Genomic DNA, 14,929 nt, shown 5'->3' with positions numbered 1-14,929 from the left:
CCTGATGACATAGATGAGTATAGATGGTATCAATGACGCTCTAAAACATGGGTGTCAAACTTGCCACGTCACGTGACATATCGTGACTTTTTTTTGCATTGCCAGAACTGGAGTGGGCATAGCCTCCGTATGATGCAACCAGCCCATGGGTCGGCAGTTTGACACCCCTGCTCTAAAAGAATGCAAATGACCAGCTGTCTGCAAAGAATATAAATCCTTCCATTCCCCACCATCCAGTCAGAGCTGATGAAGCTTCTTGGATGGGAAGCAAAACATCTTCAAAGAAAAACAAGAAAGTGCAGTTGCCTCTTGAAAAAACACCTTTGGGACAACCATGAACCTGGATGACTGAGAATCTCCATAGAGTTACACTTATAGTAGCCAGTATGAGCTCTTCCTCCTCTTTGTTTTCTCCCTTGTGACTTTAAAGTAGCCTGAAGAGCACTGGACCTCAACTGGTTTCCAATTATAAAAGGAAAAACTGATATTACTTGATTGAAAATGTGTGTGGAGGAAGACTTGGGTTGTATGGGAGAACAGACAGGAAGGATTGCAGCCTTAACAGTTTAACAAGCTTAACAAGGTAAAAGAGGAACAAGTCTAGATTCAGCAAACCAATAGCAGATAACCTCAAAGGGGGAAACAGAATCTAGCAACCCCACCACTTCAATAGAGGTGCTGACAACCTTCAGCCAGCAGCTGATAAAGCATTTTCCTTTTCTGCAAGAACACAATTGTGTATATGTGTGTATAAATTTCATTTTTGATGTGTGCTGTTGTGCACACAGTAAAAAAATGACAATAAAGGTTATCTTATCTTATCTTTATATTTGATTACCTCCTTCATCACAAGTATAAACAAATTTAGTAACTTATCACCTTCTCTTAAAATACAATAAATTATCTCTTCTTGCCACATCCCATCTCTTATCTATATATGGCTTATTAAACCTAGTTTTTCAGTTCTATTTAAAATATTTAAAAATACAAAGTAAACTATGTTTTCTCAGTTATAGTATGAAATGAAATCCGAAGTGAATCACAGAGAATAAAAAATAACAAAACTATCAGAGAGCATTTTACCAAAGCTGCCGTCGGCGCCATCTTAAGGTGAATGGAAATAAGAAGAGGGTATGTGAGGAGAAACATAAAGATAAATTGAATGCAGTGGGAATGAGACACCTAAAACTGGCTCCCTAAATACCTTCCAGAGAAGGACTGGACTTGGGATTGCCCAGAAGGCTCCTTACAGATGTTTCCCACGATGGGACCATAAACTAGGCTTTTCCAACAGGTTTTAGAGCTCTGGGAATCAGAGAAACAGTTTTGCCCAAGTTGTGGTCAGAATCTTTCACGAGGTGGGTTTGCCCACCTCCCCCTTTAATCACTTTTATTGGAAATGGCTTATAAATTGCTTTTTGGACACTAAGAACCTCCAGAAGGACAAGTTTTAGTACATTGGATGATTTTTCTGCAACCTGCAGCAAAAGGAGGTTTATGTACTTTTAAACTCTTTTTTTTAATTTGGAAAGAAGCAGTGAAACAATTAGTAGGTTGATTTTGGAAATATTTTAAATGGACTTGTGAGCCAGGTTGACTGGAAACATTTATAAGAATATTTATTGTTTGTTTAAAATTCTATTAAAATATATGAAGAACTGAGTTTAAGTGTAAGAAATCTCTTTCTGGGAAACGTTCCGATTGAAGAAAACCAGGCAAAAGGAGACCCCCCAAAGTCTAGTTACATCCAGAAAGAATTAAAGATTATAATTAAAGGAAAACTCTCACTAAGAGAGAATGGAGAAAATACTTTAACTGAAAGAATTTAAGGACATTTGGCAATAACATACCCAGAACTTACTCTTTACACTGTCTGATATAATAAAAATGGGCTTAAACAAAGAGATAGAAGAGGATCTAGCTGAAATCAGGCTGTTTTGGACATGGATTTAAAATTGACAGGATATAAAAATGATATTGACAAAGATATTATACAACACCAATAAATAAACCTGACCAAGGTGTCAACAGTTAAAAGGGACACACAAATAATAAACCAGAAGAAAGACTGAGATATGTGTATCTTAATTCAGAAAAGTGAGTTGCTTAATTTTCTTACTTTTGATTTACAAATGAGAAGTGTTATACCTATGAAGAAATTCCTGAGTAAAGCAAGAGAGGAAAAATCAGCTTTTGGGACATTACTTAAAGGGAATAATTAAGTCTTCTAAAAGTAAAACTAAGGTTTACAAAGTGGGCCTATTTTATCAAGGTTAAATTGTATATAATCCTCTCTTTTCTTTCAGGTTTTAATGGGTTTTTCTTGACTAGGACTGAATGATGAGGCTTTAAATATTTGTTATGGGAAGAAGAGAGTTTTGTTGTATTTTTAGAGACAGTGATAAGCTATGATATAATTAGAAGAGATGAAGAGAAGATGAAAAATTTGTTGCATCATTTGAAGGGATTAAAGATTAATATTTCAATTTGTTGTTTCTAGTAGCTCTTAATGAAAATTTTCTTAAGTTTGAATGATATGGGAAGAAGGTTTTTTTTAGAGAAAATAACAAAGTATAATATAAACTATGGGAAAGAATAATGAAAGTTAAAAGTTAAAATGCCTATATAGTCATTTCTGGTAGCTCTTAATGGACTTTCCTGATTAAGTTTGAAATAATGAGGTTTTATTATTTGCCGATAGATAAAAATGACATATGGGAGAAAGAGAATTTTGGTTGAAATCTTAGAGAAGCTGTTAAGCTATTGAAAATGTTTATATTTTTTTTGAAAAAGGGGGAAATTATTTCTGTCTATATTATTTAGAAAGAAAGCACCCTTTTCCTTTCCCACTTTTTCCTTTTTGCATTTTTCTTTTGTTATTGTTAATATTCTCTTTAGTTTATATTAGTTTTTTATCTTTGTAATTTTAAAATTTAATTAAAATGTTATTAGCAAAAGGAATGAGATACTTAAGAAGTGTGTATGGTCAAAACAACAAGTGAGAGAATCCAGAATTAAAGGGTGCTGGTTGAATACAGACTGAATATAACAATGAATACAAATACAGGTAGTCCTCAACTTACAACAGTTCATTTAGAGACTGTTTGAAGTTAAACGGCACTGAAAAAAGTGACTTATGACAGTTTTTCACACTTATGACCAGTGCAGCATACCCATGGCCATGTGATTAAAATTCAGACACTTGGCAACTGACTCATATTTATGACTGTCGCAGTGTCTCAGGGTCATGTAATCACCTTTTGTGACCTTCTAACAAGCAAAGTCAATGGGGAAGCCAGATTTACTTAGCAACTGTGTTAGTAAGGTAACAAACTGCAGTAATTCACTTAACAACCGTGGCAAGAAAGATCATAAAATGGGGCAAAACTCACTTAACATCTGTCTCATTTAGCAGCAGAAATTTTGGACTTATGGTTGTACATCGAGGATTACCCATAGGAAAGAAAAATGTTGAAATGGTTTGAATATATAGAGAGAATGAGGATGGAAAAGCAAAATAAATATATGAAGGAAAAGTGAGACAATGTATAAATTAGTGTTTTGTGTATGTATGGAATAGAACCAAGGATTATTTGGAAGGATAGTAAAATATGAAGAGGTATAATGAATGGTTTAGCTGTGAACTAGTGGCTAAACTAGTTCCTTTTCTTGCTTTAAAATTCTTTGGTTTGGTTTTCTGAGGGGGAAATGCTGACTGGAACTAATGAATGTGATAGTCCAAAATATTTGGAAGTCACCAATTACCTACACTTAAATTATTAATTGAACCAAAATTAGCTTAGCCCAAAGAGCAAGTTAATTTATAAACTATAGCTAAACTATTTTTGGGGTCTCAAAGTCCTATTCTGATTATTGTCCTTTTAACCACTATCAGCAGTGCAAAGAGGTATGATTGTTTCCAATAATATCCATTGATGACAACAAGCAGATAGGGCAAAATATAGAAGATGCACAATCCTGCTCATTTCAGCATTTACATCGCCTTTTTTCTTGTATGCTGGAGGAGGAGGAGGAGGAGGAGGAGGAGGAGGAGGAGGAGGAGGAGGAGGAGGAGGAGGAGATCAGTGAATTGAAGTGGCCAGGAGAAAAATACTCCCGCCTGTTTTTCAATACTAGATAGCAAAAGAAAGCTTCTAGCCCCAAACTCCCAGATCATAAAATACAGAAACACTTTCCATATACCTACAGAAATGCAATGATTTGAGTCATTAAAGATGGCCTAACTGCATACTACAATGTCTGCAAAGTAAATTTGATATAAAAAAATGAAGACTGCTACAGTGGGGGAAGTTGTAATTACCATGTCTGCTTCTCATATACCTTGACAGTCTACTACATGGATTAAAATAGTGATTTTTGAATTATATTTAAAGGTTGTTCAGCTAAAGGTTTTTAAGCCTTCAAATTTAATTAACATTAACCCTTGCTATTCAATGTCCTGATAAACTGCTACGAAATAACATCTGAATACTTATTAGGAATATGTTAATTTACTTTAGGTCCTTTAATGTAGATTATTACTTGCACAAAAACATACTGCTGTTATTGGGAATTATATGTAGATTTAATTGTACTTATACCCCAATTATAAACAAAGTTATATGTTCTTTCTTCCCTTAGAAGCATTATTTTTTATGAGATTTAATTGAAATCCCTAGGCTGATTTCACAAATGGTATTTAGATCAGTCACTATTCTTCTTCTCTTGATAAATCCAAGAGAAAAACAACATCAATTGCAATGGAATTGTTTAAAAATGATTCTCTCCTGCTCATTTTTTGTATAGATATTTTAAGTAACTTGTCTCACACTAGAAACCACAATCCTATAAAACATTAGGTCTATGTGCATTCAACAAAACTCAAATTATCTAAATAACTTATTTTGGAATAAACATATGAACTGATCTTAATAAACTATCATTTGCTACTTCAACGCAATTTTTATTATCCAACTTTACTGATAAATTAGGCATACAAAAAGGTGTTAGCTTCTGAAAGCTAAATAGAAAACTATTGTATAAATATATAGGAAATATATAACCCTGAGTTTATGTAATAGATGTCACATACTGGTTTCAAATAGGCATTTGAGGAGAAAAAAAGATATACCTTTTAAAATAGAAGTGGCTGCACTTTATTTGTATATACTTGAAATGCATTGCCAATCTTCTCCAACTTTCTTGCCTTTCTGCATCACTTCTCCAAGTGACAATTATAGTGTGTGCGCACACACATACACAATTGTTTTTTTATATATATGCTGTATTCTATTCTCTTTTCTACCAGGAAACACTCTCATCCCCATAATTCTTACTCTCTCCAATAATACATTCAAGTGGTCATTGCCAACAAGATTATAATAAACATGAAACCAATGACAATACAAAAGAGAAATCATGATGTTGGGAGGGGTAACCTAAGATTTCCAGAAGTACAAATTATAAGGCAAACACTCCTCCAAAACAAAAAAGAAAGGCAACCCCTCCTCCCTGCCTTAATAATAACGTATTAAATATCAGCCTTTCATCACATCATGCTAAATAAGTCTTGAGGGAAAAATCTGGAGGACAAAGGATGGAAAGGAGACAGCCAGCTGAAAACCATTCTACACAATATTGCAACTTTTGTGATAACTCCAAACTTTTCTCTCATCAGAGCACAACCCAAAACCCCATGCAGCCCTGCTTTCAGCCCCGTCCGACGAATCACCAAAAAGAATGAGTCCGGTACGAGAGCTGGTTCTCCTGAGTCACGTTTATTATCCTCACAAACAGTCACTCGAAGACAGACGAAGTCAGCGTTGATTCCCCAGCACAATCAACGCTGCTAAATAGCCGGCAAAGCCGACACCCACCACCACACCCTTAATCGCCTAACTACGCCCTCACCCTACTTAGCTACCACCCCCCGTGACTCCCGCCCTTTGGCACCCGGTCCCAGGTACGTATCCTCCCTGTCCCCATCCCACCACCATTGCAGCCGGTAAGCCACCCCCCAGCTCAAGCCGCCCTCCCTTTCCCCAGAGCCCCACACACCCTCGCCTCCCCCCTCAGGTCCCCAGACCGTGAGTTGCGCCGCTTGGACCATCCGCCGCTGGTGCCTGTCACGCAGTCCCCTGGCAGGCGAGGAGACCGGGAACGGGTTCCCAGGGGAATGCAGCGCCAGTGCTTGTCCTGAGTCCCTCCCCGTTCCACCGGTAGGTCCTGCTGCCCCCAGGTCCACCCTGGCACCCCTCCTCGGGCTGCTGCTCGGGTGCTGGGCATCCGCCGGCTGCGCCACCGTACGGCCGCACCCCGGCCTTCCGGACGGCCCCGGAGGCTGCTGGGCCGCGTCGGCGGCTGCGCTGTTCCCCGGCTTGCTGTGGGCGCCGGCGGCTGTTCCCGAGGGCCGGCGAGTCACTCCGCGGCCCCTCCAGCTGATGGGCGGGTGGTTGCAGGGCCGTCTCGCCGGCTGCACTCTCCTCCGGCTCGTCGGCGGCTGCGCTCTTCCCCGGCTCTTCGGGAGGCGGCGGGCGCTGGCAGCTGGTCTCGGGCGCCGGTAAGGGATTCCGCGGCTTCCCCAGGTGTCGGGCGGCCGGCCGCTGGGCTGTTACGGCGGCCGCGCGCTTTCCCGGCTCTTCAGGAGGGGGCGGGCACCGGCGGCTGGTCTCGGGGGCCGGTGGGTCGCTCCGCGGCCTCTCTGAATGTCGGGCGTGCCGGGCCCGACACCTGCAACAATTCTGTGTGCAACTGAATGCCTCCAGAAATTGCCACCAAATTGTGATTTTTAAGATGAAAGAGGAAAAGAATGTATGTAATCATATCCAATGTACATCTACTTCATTTTACTCTAGCTTAAGACTTGTTTTCTTTCCCTTGTTTCTTCACTTCTTCAAGAATAACCCTCAGCATGCCAATTAAAGGTCAAATACGAGTGTAGCCTAAACAATCTGCACCTGAAATGCAACAAAAATGGCCTCCTCAAAGACAACTGAGGCAACATCTAAGTAGGAGTTTTGATGGTTATGTTAAAATGAATATATTTAATCTTTATGGTCTTACAGAATTCACATTTGGGTTACATTTAAAGCTGTCCCTTCACATATGGTAACTAGACTTTCAAAAAGAGTTTCCAGTGTCAGAGGAAAAATGAAGTTGCATTCTACAGAAAGGCATACTTGGACAAAATTAATGTCTTCCCCATCCCCGTCAGGCAACAGGTAGATGAGAAAAAAGATTCCATCAATGGACTATTATTCTTATGTCTAATTATCCTACTACCACTGAATAGAGTTTTTTTGGGTGGGGAAAGTGGAGACTAGAGTAATAGCACATAACCAAACAGCTGTAGAAGGAAAAGGAAGCGGACTGCATTATATTCCTCAAAAAGAGCCGTTTCTGGAAGCAATTTTGGCATCTTATTTGAAAAAAGGAACAGAAATAAAGAGAAAACTTTACTTGAATTATGTGTCTGAAAAATGACACTAATTAGGCCTTGATATTCTTTTAATACAATTTTAGTTTCCCAAATTTAAGAAAAGAAAGCTTTTAATAAGACTCCCATTTACGGGGAAAGTCAGGGATAGTCAACCTTGTCTTCCAGATGATGTTGACCTGATTCCCATTAGCCACCAACAAAATCCACAGTAAAAGATAGTGGGTGTTACCCAAAATATCTTAAAAGAACATGCTTACCAGGAAGGACTCTCACCCCCATAATTCTTACTCTCTCTAATAAGACTGCTTAATACAGGGTACTGTATTAATCAGGAGATTAATATACTAAAAATGACTCCCTTACCTAAAGAATGATAGACTACATTTACTTATTTCATTAAGTCACAATAGGTTCTCTCCCCAAAAGCTAAGAGCTCTGCAATAGTTCCATGAAGCAGCACTGTGAAAAGTCTACACACCTGTTAAAATCCCACTTTATGCACTTATGCAATCTTGTCATTGTTAACTTTTTGTTATTATCCCCAAAAAGATTGGTTTGCTTTTCAATTGAATTGTACAGCTTATATGTTATATTAAAGGTCAAAAAATTCTCAAGTGATTTATCTTGCTCTGACTTTTTTACATCTCAAAAAACTTGGCATTTTAGCAGGGGTATATAGATTTTTTATATCCACCATAGAAGCCAGATGTTTGTCATCCCTGGTGATTTGCCCAAGACCCTTTGCTTGCTGCCATTAGAAACAAATGCTGAATTCAGTCCAGAGGTAAGAAAGTTAGCTGGCTCCTCAAATGCTTTCAAACATATCTCTCAACAGCCCTGCCATGGGATGTGGTGGCTGCTGGCGATGGGAAATGGTGTTCAACAATTAATGAGACTGTTTCCTCACTTTTCAAACAGGTGTTTTAAAAACAAGTGTTTCAATCACATAGATCTTATGGAACTATACTTCCTTTCCCAATGCATTTGGCTTCATTTCAACTTCAAGGTGCATGAATATGGCTTTAAGGGGCTTGGCTTGCAATTTTCTAAAAGCAGCACAATAATATTAAAAAGTGCATGTAAAAAAATGGAGTAAATTTTATGTTACCAATTGATTTATCTGGCACATGGCTTCAGTGAAATTAGGGAGAAAAATAGCCCAATAATAGTAGTATATCTCATTGATTCAATAACAGGATTTATATAGCACACACAGAGTTCTCTACTCTTTTATCTTCTATGCCAGTAAAAATGAGCACAATGATTCACAACTTTTTAAACGGTTTATCTTTGAATCAGCAAATGATGCAAGTAATTTGTATTACCCATCTAGAGATCAAAAAAATTGTGCCTCAGTAGAATCTACTAAAAGCCATCCACTATGTTCATGGCTGTGCTTAAATTCTGAATATGTTCTTCAGGTCCAAAACCAACAACCTGACCACAATCACAATCTGAAATAAAACCTACATATCTTATGTCCAAGTAAGTGTGCACAGGACAACAACCTGTTGCATACTTAAGCGGCAAAACAGAAATCAAACTACAGAATGGAATGTCAAGGAACTGTACAATTTCATCACAATGGGCAGCATTCATCCTTCCAAACTATATATGAATCCACCTACAAATATATTGCTCTTGCTACAAATCTTTTTATTAAAAAAATAAGTCACAATATTTCTTATACCATTCACTTTCCTTATTTTCCCCCAACTGCATTTAAAAATGAGTGATAAGGACAAATGTTCATCTTAGGAGAGAAGAACAGAACATTTGAGGATTTCTGAGCAAATTATTAGTCTTTTTCCGTTTTTATTTTCTTTGCCACTGGTTGAGAGACTTCAGCAGGCAAACCTTGTGCTTTCTGATTAGAAGTGCAATTTCCTGTTAAAGTGTTCACAGTATTGTATAATTCTGCTGGGGGGCATGGGATTGATACACAATTTCTGGGAGAAGACACCATCATAGACTGCTCCTGGGATGCCAAGGGCACTGAAATTCCTGGTGCTCTTGCAGCAAACAATTGTGCCAGATTCTCCAAGGCAACCGTCTGTCTGTCCATGGCCTCTGCTATCCGTCTGGTAGACGTTTCCATGAGAGCAATCAGTCTGTCCATGTTTTGAGTAGCCTGATTTACATGATTGGCAAGCATGGTAAATTCCTCCTTATGGTAATCACATGCTCTACTCTGTGCAAGTTCAGACGTTTCACTGTGTTTTGAGTGCAAATCAGACAGAGCATTTACTAGTCTATCACCCACTTGGGAAATGGCATCTACTATGTCTGAAGCAGTTTCAGTTTGTCTCCTTTGTTCCCTCTTCCAGTTGTTGCTTATTCTGTCAGCATCAACCAGGGATGCCCTGGAAAAAGTGCCAGATGGGCCTACATTGAAAACAAGGAATAGGAGTTATTAAGTGATCAAAGACAATCCACAATCCACATTAATCTCCCCAGAATTCATTAACATTTAACCTGGGGGGGGGCAAGTCAAATTAGGAAAAGAAACAACCTCTGAACAGATGCAAACTAATAAGTAAGCAATATCCAAACCTGTGCACTTAGGTTAGTAAATTTTATGCAACATTAAATGATAGTATTTCCCTATCCACTTTAAAGAAATTAAGCACAGCTTCTCCTAATTTAATTTAGCTTAAATCATAACACCAGAAAACCTGTCTTTCTGAAAATGGTGCTAATTCTTAATGTTCACCTGAGCTGATGGAATGACCATCTCCTCTTGTATTAGGGAAACTAGGTGAAGCCACATCTCCCGCAAGAAGGCCATCTTCTCTGTGCGGTTCCCATTCATCATCTGGAGACTGGGCATTTACAGGTTCGGAATCCATCTGTGCATCTTGAAAATTGCCATTGGAGCCATCTGTAGGTTCTGGGATGGATGCTTCATCATCATCAGAAACCAAGACAACGCTTAACTTTTCATTTTTTTCTTGCTTGAAGTCCAATTTTTGGACTTCATGATTCCTCCTATCTATAGATAGAGAAACTTTGGACACCACAAGACCCTTGTGCATGCACAGGAAACTGTTCAAAGAATCGTAAAATGGCAAGGCGCGTTGACCACTCACAGAAGAGTTGTTTCCACAAATAATTGCTTTGTATCCTCGTCGAAGCTCCTTGGCACGCAAGCGACACTGCTTCATATCCCGGTCATAGCCGTATTCTCGCATCCTATCAGAGATCCACTCATACTGTGCCTCATTCCGAAAGTTGGTGGCCAGTGAGGCTTGGACTTGGTCATCACCCCAGATCTCAATGAAGGTCCGTATTTCTTCATCAGGCCAATATGGATTACGATGGCGAATACTTTTTCTAGGAGCAAATGACTGGATGTTCATATTCTCCCCTGGCAGTTGCTGTTGATCAGAAAGCAACGACTTAATCCCAACAGATGATGGACTTTTTGTTGATGTTAAGTATTTTGCCCGGAGATGGTTCAATTCTTGCAAGTTATTCTGCAGACTTTTTAAAAAATCAAAGTCACCAGCCATTCTCTCCCTTTATGCGCTTGCTGTCAAAAGGGAAACCAAACATTAACATTCTACAAATCTACAAATTTTACCAATTATTCTGGTGTTCCTTGTTTTAAAGAACATATATGCATCACATTTAATAGAAGAATCATCGTGTGCTCTATAGAGCTAGCTCCCATAATCTATTCATTACTTGAATCCAAAGAGAACTACATACATTGAAATTCAACAGTTTGGAGTAACTATGAATAAGCCCTTTTCTGAACTGAAAAAGAAATACAGTGATGCAATTTGACTTTATTTGTAAAAGAATTGTATTCATATAGTATTCATCCTTGATACTGTATATAATTCAAATGTTATTCTTTAATAAATTAAGTTCACTATTATTCTTCCAAGTCAATGTGCTTAGGAACTGCCATTGCAATCACTGCAAGTTTTTATTCATGTAAATATGTTCAAGTTCAATTATTAGATTCAGCACACCACCATATGACAATACTTCACCCAGCCTTGCCTGTAGGCATCCGGATTTTAAAAGAAAGACATTAATTAATGTAGATAATTAACAAGATAATAAACTCTGAAAAAGCAACTGCCTCAAAACACAACAAATTAAACGCCTGCATTTGAAGCTTGATATAATATAGCCAAGCCACAAATAATTCTACATTTTTAAGGTTTGAATCAGGGACTCAAAATTTTCCATCCATCCATTAATAAAAAAGTCAGAATTAGGCCTGTTGTATCAAAAGTATTTTGCTCTGTCTCTCATGGTGGGGCGTATGGATAAAAATAAATGCACACATACCCCCCCCCCGCACCCCCGTATACACACACACACACACACACACACACACACACACACGTGTTTTTGTTCAACTTTCTATAGACTAGTGCTCCCGTTATGCTCCCGTTACCTAGTCAAAAGGACTATGTTGACGGGCTGATTCAAGCTTCAGCAAGCTGGTCTATAGTTATTCGAGTTCCTTTACTGATTGCCCTGGTTTCTTCCACTCAGGTTCCCATCAGTCTAGATGGGAATTTCCTTGAGTAGAAGCTGGAAGTCTGGAAATCGTGCATGGCAAAATCCGAGAAGCAAATGGCTCAGAACCCAAATCCCTTCCTTTCAAAGCCCTGCTCTGAACGAGATGTAGAGGATGGCAGACCATTAGCTGCCAAACTGGGTCCGTGATGACAGCTCCCTTCTCTGTCCCACGGGGCACTTAAATCTGGGTTCCTGCGCGTGTTTATAAATGTATTTTAGAAATATCAACTCTGGGGTTCATCCGCCCTCTTTCCAATCGCCTCCATTCCCAGCAAATCCCGCTGGTGATGTTCTCCCGCACTTTTGGAGCCAAGCCTGGCTGCTCTCCTAGGCTATGAAGGCCGTGACGCGTTCCCACGACCCTCCACGCCGCCTCTTCCTAAAAGCTACTGCGCTCCCCTTCCTACAGTCGCACACTTACCGTACTTGCAAGTTCCCGGCTCGCTCGTTGGCAAGCAAACCAGCTGCGATTGGACCGGCGGCAGGACAAGCACGTCATCGACCCAATCGGAGCCTATTTCAAAAAGGCTGGACAAGAGCAGAGGAAGAAGGCGGGGCATCAACACTCCATCAGGAAGGTGGGGAGAGACAAAAGTCAAGCTGGTGACTGACAGGCGGACCTTCGAATCAAAGGACGGAGAATGAGGAAGGGCGGAGAAGAAAGGCTAAAAAAACGTTGCATAAAGATAAACTGCGAAAGAAAATAGGCAGGTGGGGCTCAGGCGGCTTAAGAGCATCCTCTCTCGCTACCAGCGCGTCTCCCGAGATGGAGGCTTGCAATGGTTAGTGCAAAAAGGAAAATAAAGTGTAACAGAAGGCGGAGGTTAAAACAGATAACAGAAAACCCCCCATCCTCTCTCTCTCTCTTTCGCTTTACCTTGCAAAATTAGGCATTTCTGACGGGGAAGCAGAAATTCCCGCGGAAACGGGGCTGAACTTTAAAAGTCTTCAAGCTGGCAACCGTCGCAGTTCAAAGCACTCGTCCTTCCACCTGGTTGAGAGAGCCCATGTGACCGCCAGACCTCTAGTCGCTTTAGGGGAGTGTCCAAAAGCGAAGGTCTGAGCTGTTGCCCCGGGATGCTGCGCTCATGGCCGGTCTGGGTTGCTTGTTCCATCTTCGTGTCTTTCCACCGGTTTGAGATTGCCCTTTTCTTCTTGTCTGGGACAAAATATCGGAGTTAGACAGGACTTGGATATCGGTGAATTCCTGGTTTGCTTAAGCATGCTTTGCTCAAGCCACAGTGTCTACGTTGTGGCCATTTTATGATTTCTTGAGTGGTTTCTTGTGCAGGGAAAAGGGTCAAGTAGGTAAAAGTATCTCTCCCTCTCTCTCCCCCCCCACCCCCGCATGTGCGTGCGTGCCTGTGGGTGTTTCTCACTCTCAACAACTTTTAAGATGTGTGGACTTCAACTCCCAGAATTCCCCAGCAGAGGTTGAGAAACACTGATCCAGTACAGTAAAAGGAATTAACAGATTTGGGCTTGGAGCAAGAGAAAAAAAGGGAAATCTAAGGATTCTTTGGATATATTGGGATTCTATACTGTGCTAAGCCAAAGTTGATTTTTCTGTGATCTCAGCCTCTTATCATTTGTGGTTTATGTGAACACAACCATTTTCTTTATAAGGGATACTTCAAATAAAGATTCCCTTTTCCCTTCCTAGTTTAATACAAAATGACTTAGAGTGCTGCTTAATGAAAGAAAAAGGAGAGAACCAGGTAAATGCAGATTGTCTTTTCCAGACTTTTAATTTTAAATATATTTTGCTCCATCTTATCAGTTACGGTACAATATACCTTTTCAGTGGAGACCCAGTTTGCTAGAAACTGGGAGACTGAATTCTAGTCCTGCCTAAGACTCAAAGACAGTTGGTCACATGGGGCTAGTCACTTTCTCTCAGCCTTGAGGAGGAGGCAATGGCAAATCACTTCTGAAATCTTGCCAAGAAAACTGTGGGAACTTTTCAGATGGTCACTTGAGAATCAGGCACCGCTAAATGGAAGAAAAAAAAAGACATTTCAATACAGTGATACAGTACTACCATTACTATTCACTGACCCTCAGTCCTTGAGTTGGCAGATAATTATGCAAGCATAAATGCTCTGGGTTCATCCTAATGCCATACCAGTGGTGTCCTTAACAGCTTTAATGGAGAATAAGTGAAGGAAAGTATATGATAGATTCTCCTAGACTAGTGGTATTTCCCTTCCACAAGGTGAAAGGGAAAAACAACCACTGATTGTAATAATAATAATAATAATAATAATAATAATAATAATAATTAATAATAATAATAATAATAATTAATAATAATAATAATAATAATAATAATAATAATAATAATAATAATAATAATAATTCAAAGCTGAATGCTGGAAATATAATTAAAGCCATTAATACATTGGCAGTCCCAGTGATACGCTACCCAGCTGGAATTATCAACTGGACTTTGGCTGAATTGGAACACCTAGACCGGAAAACGCATAAACTTTTGAATATGCATCACGCTCTACATCCACGAAGTGACATCGACAGGTTGTACCTGCCAAGAAGAATAGGGGGCAGAGGGCTACTGCAAATCCACCAAACTGTAGAAGAAGAAAGATGAAGTTTGAATGACTATGTAAATCAAAGTACAGAAAAATTGCTGCGGGCTGTGAAAACAGAGAGCATTATAAAAATAACAGAAACAAAGGCAGAATATAAGGAAAAACGGCTGGATGACAGATTAAATAGATGGAAAACCAAAGGTTTGCATGGACACCATTTGAAAAACATTGAAAGAAAATGTGATAACAACTTGATATGGGCATGGCTTAAGATGGGAACCATCAAGAAAGAAACAGAAGGCTTAATACTGGCTGCTCAAGAACAAGCACTACAAACTAATGCCATGAAAACGAATATAAAACAATCTACTGACAATCCAAATTGCCGACTTTGCAACAA

The 14,929-nt window shown here is 39.5% G+C and overlaps 1 protein-coding gene across 2 annotated transcripts; it reads right to left on the bottom strand.

The window, feature by feature from the left end:
- Nucleotides 1-9,073: 9,073 nt before the first annotated feature.
- Nucleotides 9,074-13,060, bottom strand: LOC308664970 (uncharacterized protein). Of its 2 annotated transcripts, none has more exons than XM_081322537.1 (3): nt 12,858-13,060; nt 10,152-10,970; nt 9,074-9,823 (listed from the first exon to the last, which is right to left on the bottom strand). In XM_081322537.1, the coding sequence occupies exons 2-3, from the start codon at nt 10,948-10,950 to the stop codon at nt 9,237-9,239; spliced, it is 1,386 nt and encodes a 461-aa protein (XP_081178663.1). In that variant the 5' UTR covers nt 10,951-10,970; nt 12,858-13,060; the 3' UTR covers nt 9,074-9,236. The 2 variants fall into 2 exon arrangements, with proteins under 2 accessions (XP_081178663.1, XP_081178662.1); XM_081322536.1 differs by lacking the exon at nt 12,858-13,060 and adding an exon at nt 12,402-12,572.
- Nucleotides 13,061-14,929: the final 1,869 nt, after the last annotated feature.

Source organism: Vipera berus (genome assembly GCF_964194415.1).
Source record: "Vipera berus genome assembly, chromosome: 3".
In the NCBI taxonomy this organism is placed as follows: Eukaryota; Metazoa; Chordata; class Lepidosauria; order Squamata; family Viperidae; genus Vipera; species Vipera berus.
Note: the sequence above shows the minus strand (reverse complement) of the source record. Positions and strands in the feature narration are given on the sequence as shown.

What these genes read in the sequence shown, in the direction of transcription:
- LOC308664970 (XM_081322537.1), bottom strand. Translation starts at nt 10,950, where the DNA reads ATGGCTGGTGACTTTGATTTTTTAAAAAGTCTGCAGAATAACTTGCAA. An exon ending in TGGTCATTCCATCAGCTCAG is followed by an intron (nt 9,824 to 10,151) that starts GTGAACATTAAG and finishes TTTTCAATGTAG; the next exon opens with GCCCATCTGGCACTTTTTCC.